Source organism: Belonocnema kinseyi, chromosome 7, assembly GCF_010883055.1.
Source record: "Belonocnema kinseyi isolate 2016_QV_RU_SX_M_011 chromosome 7, B_treatae_v1, whole genome shotgun sequence".
Taxonomy (NCBI): domain Eukaryota; kingdom Metazoa; phylum Arthropoda; class Insecta; order Hymenoptera; family Cynipidae; genus Belonocnema; species Belonocnema kinseyi.
Window position 1 is genome coordinate 92,275,017 of NC_046663.1, and position 13,100 is coordinate 92,288,116.

Here is a 13,100-nt window from a genome sequence, read left to right on the forward strand (position 1 = left end):
ATAATTTATATTTTATACATGATATAACATAACCTCAAAATATACGCATATCAAGAGGCGCGCGATCTATTCAAATCATGAGAATAGTCAGCATTGAAATCTGGAAATATTAAAATTCCAATCTCCTGAATTTATTTCAAAGCATTTAGCTGTCAGCAGATAGATATATAAATAGAATCGACGAAGTGCTCCGACCGGCAAACGTGCATCTTCGAGTTTTCAAATTCAGAAGAGGAGAAATGGGTTGCGCGCAACTCAGTCATTTACAGCGTCTCCTACTATATTCACACGGACATAGCCCTGTCATAGCATTGGACCGCATCTCGTTTCAGATCTGGGATCACTGATTGGACCACGTCTCGTTTCAGATCTGGGATCACTGACCCGTCAATCACACTTTACTTGAGAATGAGCAATGTTCTCTGAATTGTACAAAGTCTAAACGCATCTCGCGTGAGAACGAGCAATGTTCTCTGAATTAAAATAAAGTCAGTTTGTTGAGTTACCTCGTGGCTTATTTCTCTGCTTCAACATTTAAACATGGATTTTTAATGGAGTCAAGGATCCTTCCTCGAAATCACTTCTGGTCCTAATTTCAACACAGCGCGAAATGATCCAATTTTGAATATTTCGCCTACACTATCGGGAATACCGACTGCTGCCTAAAATATTTAGTGGATTTTTTTTACATTTTGTTTGCTAAATAAAGTACATAAACGTAATTTACTGTCAGCTCTTGTCTTTTCCGAAGTTGTAGGCCAAGATTTTCATTCTACAAAAAGTTCTTAGATTCGAAAAATTTCAAGGTAGAAGGAAAATCTGCCAAACAATAGTCTCAGTTTTCCTGTCTTTGAAAACAATTTTTAGTGAAATTCCTACATAAATGAAGTACATAAACGTACTTTATGGTCTTCTGATACTTTTTCCAAAGTTTTAGTCTAATATTTTATATACAAAAAAAGTTCTTAGGTTCAAAAAAAATATCCATTGAACGGAAAAAATGAGGTCGGTAATATAGGTATTTCGCTGTGCCACATGCCCTTAAATAAAAAAACTGTTGAATTCAACTAAAAAATATCAACTTTCAACTCAGAAAGTTAATTTTTAATCAAAGAAATGAACTTTTAACCAAAAATAAAATATTTAAATTTTCAGTTAAAAAATACTTTTCATGCAAAAAACGACAAATTTTTTAGAAAATAAATGAGTTTTTAACTAAATCACAAATGATAATTTTTTGTAAAAAAATAATTTTCAACCATAGAGGGGAATTTTTAACCAGGGTAATTAAATTTCTATCACAAAAGATACATTTTCGAAAATAATATAAGAGTTAAATTTTCATTTACAATAATAAATTTTCAACTAAGAAAAAATTAAGTTTCAACGGAAGATATGCATTTTAACCAAAAAGAAAATATAAAAATTTTCAGTTAAAAAAAAATATTTTTACAATAAAAAATTTTAACAAAAGAAACGATATTTTAACTAAAAAAAATAAATAAAAATAATGTTCAAACAATAAGATTAATTTCCTATAAACATTTTTTTTAACGAAATACATGATTTTTTAACTAAATAATTGAATTTTTAAATTAATTTCCAACCAAGTATTTAAATTCTTAACTGAGGAGGATAAATTTTCAACAAAACACAAAATAGTTAAATTTTTAATTAAATAAAAAAATTATTTTCAACGAAATAGTTCAATTTTTAACGAAGAGAAAGTTTTTAACTAAAACGTTGAATCAGCAATCAAATCATTATTTTTTTAAGCAAAGAATTACCACATTCCAGGCTTCAACTGTGTAATTGAAGTTTTATCCAAAAAGATGAATAAAATTGTAATGAATTCCACAAGAAAAAAGAATTATTGGAAATAAAATAATTGAATCTTCAATCCAAATAGGTTAATTTTCAACAAAACAGTTACGATTTTTAAACAAGGAATATGAAATTTTTACCAAAATAGATTAATTATCAACCTCAAGAAACGAAATATCAAAACAGCACTTGCATTTTCAGCCAAAAAGAATAATTTTTAAAACAAACTTGAGTTTTCAACAAAATAAGAACAATTTTCCCTGATTTCGGGAATTTCCTGACCTGTGACTATCGCGAATTTAAAATCGATTAAATTTGTTAGAATTTCTTTTGCATGCATTCCTCTAGTTAGAACAGTGTTTCCCTGTATCACGTTGTATTTTGTAGCAGTTTTATTTTAACACGTATATATAAAAATAAACAGCTATGTAGATTTACTTACTTATGATTAATAACTTAAATTAAAAATTCTTAATTCGAATTTATAATAGGTTCTAATTTAATTGCTTAGAGAGTTAAAGGAACCTAAATTTAATTCATAATTTCATTTTTGACATTTCAAATTACTCTTAAACTTTAACTACAGCCTTTCCAGTATTTTCCCCTTTCAACATTCCAGTAAATGCCTGAAAAATATTTTCAAATCCTTCGGTAACAGTCTCTCGATATTTAATTTTTCCTTCACGAATCCATTTCTTATTTTGTGTAAAACTTTCATCAAGACGATCAGTCCAACGTGGAACAAGAAATCCTTCCATTTTTATTTGTTTAAATATCAAAGCCGGCTGAAGGATTTTGCTCCGCGGAATATTCTCTGGGTCGGAATTGTAAGATGAAATACTTCCACAAACGGAAACTCGTCCCATATTATTCATTTGGTAAATTACTGTACTGGAAATATCACCACCAACCTGAAAATATAAGGGTTTTAAAATATTTCTTTGAAATAAGAAAAATAAATAATATTCCTTCAAAAAAGTTTGAAGATTATAAATGAAATAAAATGTATTTATCATGAATAATTATAAGCAACGAAATCAAAGACTGAAAAAATTCACAATTGAAAATTAGATTTCAAAACTACCTCCTTTTCGACTCATTAGAGATAAATATATAATAAATGAAACAAGATAGAGGAAAAGAAAAAAGTCAACTAAAACCAATACATCCTGCTAATAAACTTATTTTGATTATGAACATATTAGGTTCTAAAAACAAAATAATGGTATAAAAATGAAAAAATTAGAAAAATTCATTATAAAATTTCTATCAGATAAAAATATTACAAAGTTACTTTCAAATTTATAAATAATTTAATTAAAATATCACTCGGATACTTATGAAAAATAAGTTTTTAATATGACTGTGCACAAACTGGGTTATAAAAAACAACACCTTAGTTATCAATGCAAGAAAGTTATTCTAATGAAGTATCACTAATATTTTTATGCATTAGAAATTTTATGCAGAACTTGTATAATTTTTTATTTTTATAATTTAATTTTCAAATTATTTTATATTTTGTTTTTCTATTTATTTCCGAATAATTGATAGTAATTTTAGAAATGAATTCTTATGCTTAGGATTTTTCCTCAGGTCTGTGGGCTAGAAGTATTTCCAAAATCTTACTTGTCTTTTCGATAAATTTTAAGGATTAAAAAAAAGTGGACTTTAATATATTAACTTTCAATTTGTAACTTTTTAAACATATATTAAAATAGAATTTTCTTAATTTGAGACTTTTGATTGTGACTTCAATAAGGATTTAATTAGTGTCGTGATGACTGTAGAAAAAATATTATTTCGTTGCATAAAATAATTCACGAGAAAATAGATTTCATTTCGGTTTCAAATCAAATTTTATAAATAGAGATGATCATGATCAGAATCAACCAGAAATAAAAATGTTGGCATTCCCCTCTTAGAGAAAGTCCATCAATTACGTATATATTTTTAATTAACAACCCCCCCCCCTCCCCCACCCATATGTTTAAGGATTCTTAAGACTTTTTTGTCTCCATTTCAGGATCAGCATGATTTTACCAACACGGAACAAAATATAAGCTGCCTATCGATACCAGAAGATTACTTCACTCATTGACCACACCTTATGGCTTAACACACGTTATGCCATGGATAATGGATATTCTGTTTCCTTAACTTTATAAAAATGTTGTTTCTATAAATTAAGAAACCATTGACGTCAAACTTCAGATAATCGCGATAAATAAATTTTCACAGCCAGCTTAACATTTAGTAATGCAGCAATTCAGATTGTTCATACAAAGAAACATTTTCATAAAACATCAATTTCGCAAATCTTCAGAATTTAAAGTTTCCAAGCTTTCCAAATTCGTTTTAAGGGAAATTTTTTAGTTTCATGACGCCTTCACATCGAATCTGTTTTCGCAATTTAAATAAAAAATTCTGTAAGCCAATCAAATGTTGTTTTCCATGAAGAGGTCCGACTTTGGATTAGTTTTAAATAAATTAGTTTGAAATTAAAAGTCAAAACATTATCTGTGTCAGAAAAATGAGAAATTCATTACAAAATTTCAAAATAAAATTTTAAAACCATGGAAGACGAATGTTTCAGGGCATGTGAGATTTCAAAATTGGGCTAATTTATCCTTGGATTTTTCAACGGTCCGAACTCAGAAGAAATAACTTATAGAAATTCAAAAACTTCTTATACCTGAACAATATATTTAAAAACAATTTTACAATTTAAAATAATTACGACTTCTTTGCTCAGCTCTTGGAAGAATCCAAGTAAATATCAACACAGTTTTGTTAAAGCCGTGATTATATTCTATGGAAATTTACCCTTGAAATACGTCAAACAGTTTTTTCATTTGGATTTTTTTCGCAACATTTCTGGAAGAGTGATTAAGAATACTTCAACCCAGTATCATTAGACGTAGAAATTTTATATAGTGTATATTGGAAAAAATGATGTGAGAAACAAGTTAATTTTACTAATAAATTGTTATTACTATATCATTTAAGTTTTTCTGTTACTATTCTCGAAAATATGAAGAAGAAAAAACTTTTTAACATGAAATATTCACTCTTCAAATAGATGATCACTCAAAACGAAATCAGGGTTTATAAATAAATTTATAAATAAATAAATTTCTGATCACATGTTATAACTGTAATTTTTAATTTAAATTTTTAATTAAATCAAATCATTTAATATAGGGTTTCACTGTAAGGGGGTCACCCCGTGTGATAGATTAAAAAAATCGAATTTTTGCAGTTGAGCGGTAGGGCACCGGGCCTATTGTGACGTGGCGGCTTGTTACCTCAGACCTTCCAATACAAATTTGCACTATGTATCGAAAGAGATTTAGAGGGCTACATGTTTTTTCCAACTTATTGCCACGTAATGGCGGGTTAAGACTTCATAGCTTACTTGAATATAAGCGTTTTTCTCAAAACTGTGTTTTTATAATTTGTCTCCACGATATCTCAAAAACGGTTTGACCGATTGCTTTGAAATTTTAATGGTGGATTCGGCACATGCATAGTAGTAGGATGAACTAGAGTAATTTGGAAATTCCGAGCGGTTCTATTTTTTTTTTTTTGAGTATATAATAATCGAAAAAAATCGTGAAATTTTAAAATTAATTTACAAAAGCCTGTCAACTATTCTATTTTCAATATTTTCTAATTTGATTTCGGATAAGCCAATCAACCGGAATCTATATTTTTATTAGTAGTCAAAACAAATTCATAAAAAATGCTTTAAAAACCGACCGTCACACGACGTGACTCCCTTAAACGTACATATTTTATTCAAAGCATTTTAAAATGCAGTCTTGAAGACTTAAGCAATTACAAACAATGTACAGATTTTGAACTTGAACTATTTAAATTGGAAAGCCTTAGTAGTTGAACACACTTAAACGTTCGTTGCGAAACGTGTGAAAAAATCGAGAATCGTTCACAAATTTTTGTCATCCAGTATAGGGGCCATTCTGAAAAAACGCAGGACCAGAATACCAGAGAAAATTAACTAGAAAAAAACATTCTTCTTCACAAATGTCATGTTTATAAATAACAAACTTATCGACATTAAAAATACAAAAAACAGCACAAGTAATTTCTCTAAGTTTGACTTGTACTCAAAAATGGGTGGGTCATGTTTTGAATAGTAAATTTCGAATATTTTTCATCTTCGGATTGTCTGACAATAAATTACCGACCTTCAGCTCGACACACGCTTTTATCATTGAATCGCATAATTTAGTAATAATAATTTTACGCAGAAATAAATATTGTTTATTTAATTTTAAGGCCAAAGTTTTCCCGGACTTGATGCTGAATTCTTACAATTTCAGGTATTTTTCAAGGTGCATAAAATTCCTAGTTTCCCGGGTCGCTAGACACCCTGCTAACGTAAGACAGACTTTGCCCCCCCCCCCTCCAGTAGGGATTCGTGAGATTTTCCAGATCCCCTTCCCTCCAGAAAAAACCGTACGTAATTAATGGACACTCCCTTAAATATTTCAGAATTACTTACGTTATCAAAGTAGCAATCAATTCCATCAGGTGCAACTTTTTTTAAAGCAGCTGCTACATCCTCAGTTTTGTAATTAATCGCGTGATCAAAACCCAATTCCTTAACTAGCCAACTGCATTTTTCATCGGATCCAGCAATTCCGATAACCTTGAGACCTTTAATTTTTCCAATTTGTCCAACATGAGAACCAACTGCTCCTGCAGCTCCGCTGACAACCAAAGTCTCGCCAGATTTTGGCTGACAAATTTCCAAAAATCCAAAGTATGCTGTATCGCTGAAATAAAATTAAAAATAACGAGTTAATGATATCATAAATTAACAAATAATTACAACAAAATCAAGGTGCATACATTACAAAGATCACACAAGTTCAGCAGTTCAATTATTGGCATAATAGGGGCATTTTTCTTCGAAAAAGATCTTTTTTTTTTAAATACCAAGGTAATTAACAAGAATAAAAAATTTGATAATAAACAGGTAGAAGACTACAAATTTTTCGATTAGAAAAAAATTTAAAGCTTTTAAAAATCAAAATTTTTTTTTAATGAGTCTTAGACTTTTTTGTCAAAGTTTCTGGTACATGGCAAAGATCATTGAAAATTATCCTCATGAGATTTTGAATTTCGATAAAAATGAAAAAAGTTAGATGCTTTTCAACATTTTGAAATTTTTCGAAAAAATGAACAAAAATTTTTAATAGGTTAAGCAATATCAACACAAATTTCTTCTAGAAATTAAATATATTTATTTCGAAACTATTATCGTGAAATTTGTTAATTAGACAAAAATTTGAAAAGCTGGATCATTTTCAAAAATAATTCATTTTTGTTTCTAAGACATCCGTAATTTTAAAGTGTTATCTCTAGTAGATTTTAACAATATTTACGAATTATCTTGAAGAAGTTTTTCAATTGGACATAAATTATTGAGCGCGAAGCGCTAGTTTTGTTATGAGAATACAATCGTTAGAGCCGTAGGTGCCTTGAGAAGTTTAAATCACAGTTTTTGATTTAAGTTATAATGTTTATGATATTTGAAAAAATTTAGTTAAAGTGTACTCATTAAACGTACGAAAGCGAGCGCGAAGCGCGAGCGCGTACCGGCATTCCAATTGGAAAAGGTACAGGCGGCCCTGACTGTTTAAGTTAGCCTTTGCCCCGATTTAGTAACAGACACAGGGCTACTTTCAGACAACTCCCGACACTGTGGCTAAACCGAGAGTCGGATGTACTATACATTTTTACTGTGACTAAAGAAAAAATATAAAACTTGGTTTGGTTTTCGCGTAGATTTGCCTCAGAAATCGCAAATCGTGGACATGTTTTTAGAACGAGTAGTCGAATTAAAAATGCCTAATCCGGTCCAAACGATACCATGCATTTTGTATTTCCTATCGGGTTCTATAGATTCTTCAGTACAATTTACATTTTATGTTTTTGCTCACCCTGTCATTCCAAGGACACCCAGACCAAGAGAAGGAGATAAATCTCCCAAATCGGGCAACAGACCTGGTTTTTCCTTCAACAATCCAGGTGGGTTCCACTTATCGGGATTAAAGATCGTATGTGTTCTCCAGCCATAGTATCCTCTAATTCTTTTTCCAACCGGAAATTTATCATGTTTAGATTCTATAATCTTGGCGATTTGACAACCACACATGTCACTGCCAATTGGAAAATTAACTGCATAGGGTCTCATGTAGGGATCCACTGATAAGTACTCAGTCTCAAAAAGAATCTCTGCATAAAAAACCATATGATGTAAAAAAAAGTAAATAATTTATTGACAATTATGAACAATTATGTAAATAAATCCACATTTTCAAGAAGTCATTTAAGTAAATAATTAAAAAGTAACTGAATAATTTATTTTAAAAACTGGGTAAGTTAAAAAAATAAGTAACGAAATAATGTAGCAATTTTAAAAATTTCCGATCTTTGTGTTCTACACAATTAGCTAAATATGTAGAAACATATTTTTTAAAAGTCTCCGTATAAAAAAGAAGAAAACTCAAAACAAAAATTAAATAATTTCTAATAAAGTTGAAAAACTTTGTAAATAATAATAAAGTAAAAAACTCTCAAATTTGGACCATACCAATAGAGACGCGAATTTAATGGAAAACACGAAAAATAATTATACATGCAAAAATAAATAAATACATTAAGAAGTAAAAATTACCCGAATTAAATAAATTTTAACCACGCAGTGAACTTCTCCTTCTGTCCCTTTTATACGTTTTTTGAAAACGTCCCCGGTTTTCATTTTTTTTTTATCTTTTTAGCTATTTTTTAATTAATGCAATTTTTTAAATCAGAAACTTATTTTTATATATTATTTATTTTTACATTCTTATTCATGAGAGTGTAATGTAAACATCCAAATTATCGACCTCTGGTTTTTAACAGATGTTTACGTTTCGGCATTCACAGAATCCGAAAATCATAAATTTTGTCGGTGTCTGTATGTACTGTTACCTGAATATTGTAGCTACGCTACCTTTTGAAGAATTTGTCCAACCGAGTCAGCCTTTGATACACTTCTTAAGATTCCCAAAATAAAGGTTAAGTTCTTGAAGCAGATATTTCCAACAAAAATTAAAAAATCTATAGCATTTTCAAAATTTGAAAAAAAATTCGAACTTGAAAATCACTTGTCAAAGTTTCTTATGCATGGGTAGAAGACTTAAAAATTATACACATAAAATTTTCAATTTCGATGCGATTTATAAAAGATATACTTTTAAAATTTTTGAAAATGTTCTAAAAATAAAAATTTTCTGGTACATTAGGAAATTTCATTTAAATTCTTCACTAGATGTCAAATATATTTAAAAACTATCTCAGTTACATTCTCGGAAATTTTTTTTTTTTCGAGAATTGTATTATTTATTCGCGAATAATATTTTTCGGGATTTGTCAATTGTCCCGGTAAGTCTTTCTTAATCCAAGACGAATATTTACACAAAGCACAAAACTTAAAGTTGCCACTTGGCCGACTTACGCTAAGGTACTATGTTACATGGGCATAAGCAACCGCCATTGTGGTTCCCCGCCAAATTTAAAATCGCTAAATTGATTTCGAATTTTTAAGAGATGAATTTTGGTCTAAACCCTAATTAAACAGTAGTGAGTAACAAAATTAAAACAAAGTAAGCAGTAATATTTGATGATAATAATATTATTAGAAATATGAATTTTTTTAAACTTTATAATGTACAGATCAATTGAAAAGAAAAAATGGCAAATTATTCTACTTACCGATAACACGTTGATTTTAACTATTGTTTTGAAATTATATATTATTCGAAATGAATATAAAAATGCATACATATAGTAAATAATATGTTTTTATTAAATTGAAAAAACAAACATTTTTTAACTTTCAGTTATAGTTCTCTGAAACCTAATTTCTAGATCACATTTGATATAAAGTCGTTATTTGAGTTGGTAAAATGCAACTAAAAACAAGATAAATACATTTACATGATATAGATTATTTATTTTAAAATTATACTAAAGCATTTTTATCAACACATAAATTATAAATAAAATTACATGTGACATAATATATAGTATATTTAAATTAGACTGTACGATTTTTAACCCACACATTTGCCAAAAAATAATCCTTGCAAAAATTATGATTGTAAAATAAAGTTTACTCAGCTTATAAACAGGCGCGCGCTAAAATTATAATCATATGATTTATTAAATAACTAACAACAAATAATGATAGACTATAGGTAAAAAACTAATACAATACTTTTCTAAAAGTTTATTATGATAGCTATTTATATTTCATATCAGACGTCCTTTTTATTTGCATGGGTTAACGTGCGCCATTCTCTAGAAAAACGGGTTCCTAACCTTGTTTTCTTCTGGATCTCATTTCGCTTAAATATATTTTAAAAATGCTCATGCGAAATTTAAGTACATATTAACATAAGCTTCAGATCCCAAATACTTAAATTATATTGTTATGATGATAAATATGAGTACTTACTTCGCATAATCTTGAATAAGAATTTGGTTCCCATTTGTCGCGTCTACAATTTATTATCCATTTTAAAAGTCTTTCTTTTTGTCCTAGTAGAATACAGTACAATTTACATCCATCTTCGCTTCTATTTTGACGAAACGGAGCACTGCAGCAGATCATTTTTCTTATATTCTAAGCTTAATTTTTATTATAAAGTAGAACATGCTTATCGCATAGTTTCCCGCGAATTTTCTAGGAACCAGAATGGCGGTTGCATATTCCAGCCTAATATATTACCCTACCATGGACACAGTTTGTCGGCAAAAACGCTCGTGCGCATAATCAAATGATACATTGTAAGATGGCGGTTCTCCCCACTCATGGAATTCTCCCCCTCCCGTGGATTGAACCCCGCTCGCTAAAGTTAGGATGGCATGCCTAGTACCTTGTTTCCTATGTCCATGTATCCTACTTACACCGGTTTGAACTTGGACAGGCCGGCTGTCGGTGGAATCGCAAACCGGCGAAAGTAGCGAAATGCCCCTACGAAAGTACAAAATTAAATACTGATGAAAAACATGTTAATTTTAGCTTTATTTTTAAAAGTGTATAAACGACATTAAAAAATAAAGTTATATCATATCATGATACTATACAAGTTCAAAAAATGATGATGAAAACGATACTTATAATCCCCCCTCCACTCGGGTCAAACGAGCTGCCGACTGAAATCCACGAGAAAGTTAACAACCCTAACAAAACTTAAGACTAGTGTGAATTGGAATTTGGAAGTCCCGAGGGGATAACGATGATAACAATGGATTTTTACGGCAAACTTATAAACTCCGATTTTATCGCACCATTGACGTGGGACATGCGATGGGAATTTAAAACCCATATTAAAGAAAACAAATTATAAAGCTGGATAATAAAATTCGGTAAAAAACATTAATAAGTATTATAAACTAATCTCCATTATACTTATAAACATACCAAAGTCACATATAATAATTGATAACAACGAATAATGGAATAAAGAAGAGGAACTTACCTCCATCCTTAATTGGTGGTAATTCTTCCTCGACGAGTTTTAAATCAGAAGGTTTGGGTTCACCTTCAAAATGCTTAGCAATTATAAACTTTTTAGCAACAACCATTTTTATACACTAATTTGGTTTACAGTTCGAGGTAAATGAAAAATGACGAGACTGGCGATCGCTGAGGATGTGGCTGGCGTTTCTATCCGGATCGTAAGAAAACTACTACTACATACAAATACACGGCCGAGGCAGGGGGCTGGTTAAGATATAATATCTTTGCTAACGGTTCTCAACGGATTCACGCATATACTTATTTCGGGAGTGGGGATGTATTAGATTAATCAAAGATATTATAAACGCAGATGCGGTACGGGGCGTCGGAGTGGGGAATTATATATATAGGACATCACATTTTCTGCCCTATCGAGGTGCTGCCCTCATCGTACTACGAAGTCGAATTCTTGTTTTCTCATTCTTCGTAAAATATGACGGTAAAGCAGTAGAAAGATGTTTTGAGGTTAGAAAAGTTGACATGTATCGCTACATATAAACACGGAACTACGGAATAAATAATAAATTGATAATGAGTAGTGCAATTTCTATATGCACAAAATTACATATTTGTAATAAATAAGAGAGAAAATTAAATCATATGGTAAGAAATAATCTGAATTTTCAGAGAAAGAATCTGAAAAAGGTAATTAAGGTAATTACCACAATTGAAAACATTTATATATTTCTAGATATGAAATTTTTGTTGAAAGTTGTTATAGTATCTTTTTTTAATTGCAAAAAATATTCTCAAAAATCGAATGGTTTATAATAAAACAAAAAAACTTCGAGATAAATTAGTGCTGATTTAAATCCTGCAAAATTTGCTTGGGAAATATAATGAGGCTCGAAGAAAATTAAGGGAGAATTTTTTTCCCCTTGAAGCCCACGTGTAATTACATTAATTTTTTAATGCAATTTTTATAGAATTATTTTGATTTTAAATTAAAACAATAATTTATTAAATCTTTAATTATTGAACGAAAATTTCTTTGATAAAAATACTTTATTATCGTATTTTTAATAAATAAATCAGATTATTAAGAATAAATTTGTTATATTATACAATTGTATAGTTAAGTAATATTACAGTTATGTTATTTTATAATTATGAAATCTTATTATTCGGGAATTTTTAAATTCCGTAATATTATAAACGCTTTAGAAATTTTCTTATTCGGGAATTTAATTTTATTATGCAGGAATTACACAGTGTCAGTAATATTATTTTTCGGGATTTTTCAGTCGTCCCTAGAAGTCCAAAAAAATGGACAATTTCATACAATTCGGAATTATACAGCAATTTCAAATTTTGAAAATTTGCTGTAATTTTAATTTCGACTCCTGGATCTTGTCGATTTTCTTAAACTATTTATTAAAACAAAATGTATTATAAAACAATTTTTTTAACCACAATTTCTTATCTATCTTATCTCATCAAATACCAAAACTTAAACATTAGATTCATTGTATATAACACTGGAGAACGTTCAATATTTCGGAGTCAATTTTCAAAATTTTCAAGGTTAATATATGATTCCAATTAGAAATTTCTTAGTGTTATGATTAAAGAGACAATAAATATATTTTGCTTAATTTTAAACAATAACTGTAAAAATTATTTTTAAGTCTTCAATTCAACAACTTGAATTTTAACGTTAAAATTTATGTTTTCA

At 29.3% G+C, this 13,100-nt stretch overlaps 2 protein-coding genes across 3 annotated transcripts in view; one reads left to right on the forward strand and one right to left on the reverse strand.

The window, feature by feature from the left end:
* Positions 1 to 4,258, forward strand: part of LOC117176036 (prostaglandin reductase 1-like) — a 149,312-nt gene extending 145,054 nt beyond the window's left edge. The window contains exon 7 of one of the 2 annotated variants that reach the window (XR_004467571.1): positions 3,851 to 3,914. Coding sequence is in view for 1 of the 2 variants with exons in the window: in XM_033366019.1 (XP_033221910.1) it covers positions 3,851 to 3,925 (75 nt within the window). In the remaining variant the exon portion in view is untranslated. Of the gene's footprint in view, positions 1 to 3,850 lie in introns of both variants that reach the window. The other variant, XM_033366019.1, reaches the window with a different exon arrangement.
* LOC117176038 (prostaglandin reductase 1-like) lies at positions 2,189 to 11,685 on the reverse strand. The gene is made up of 4 exons (XM_033366020.1): positions 11,385 to 11,685; positions 7,797 to 8,091; positions 6,353 to 6,626; positions 2,189 to 2,735 (listed from the first exon to the last, which is right to left on the reverse strand). Exons 1-4 carry the CDS (start codon positions 11,488 to 11,490, stop codon positions 2,394 to 2,396), a joined length of 1,017 nt encoding a protein of 338 aa, XP_033221911.1. The 5' UTR covers positions 11,491 to 11,685; the 3' UTR covers positions 2,189 to 2,393.
* Positions 11,686 to 13,100: the final 1,415 nt, after the last annotated feature.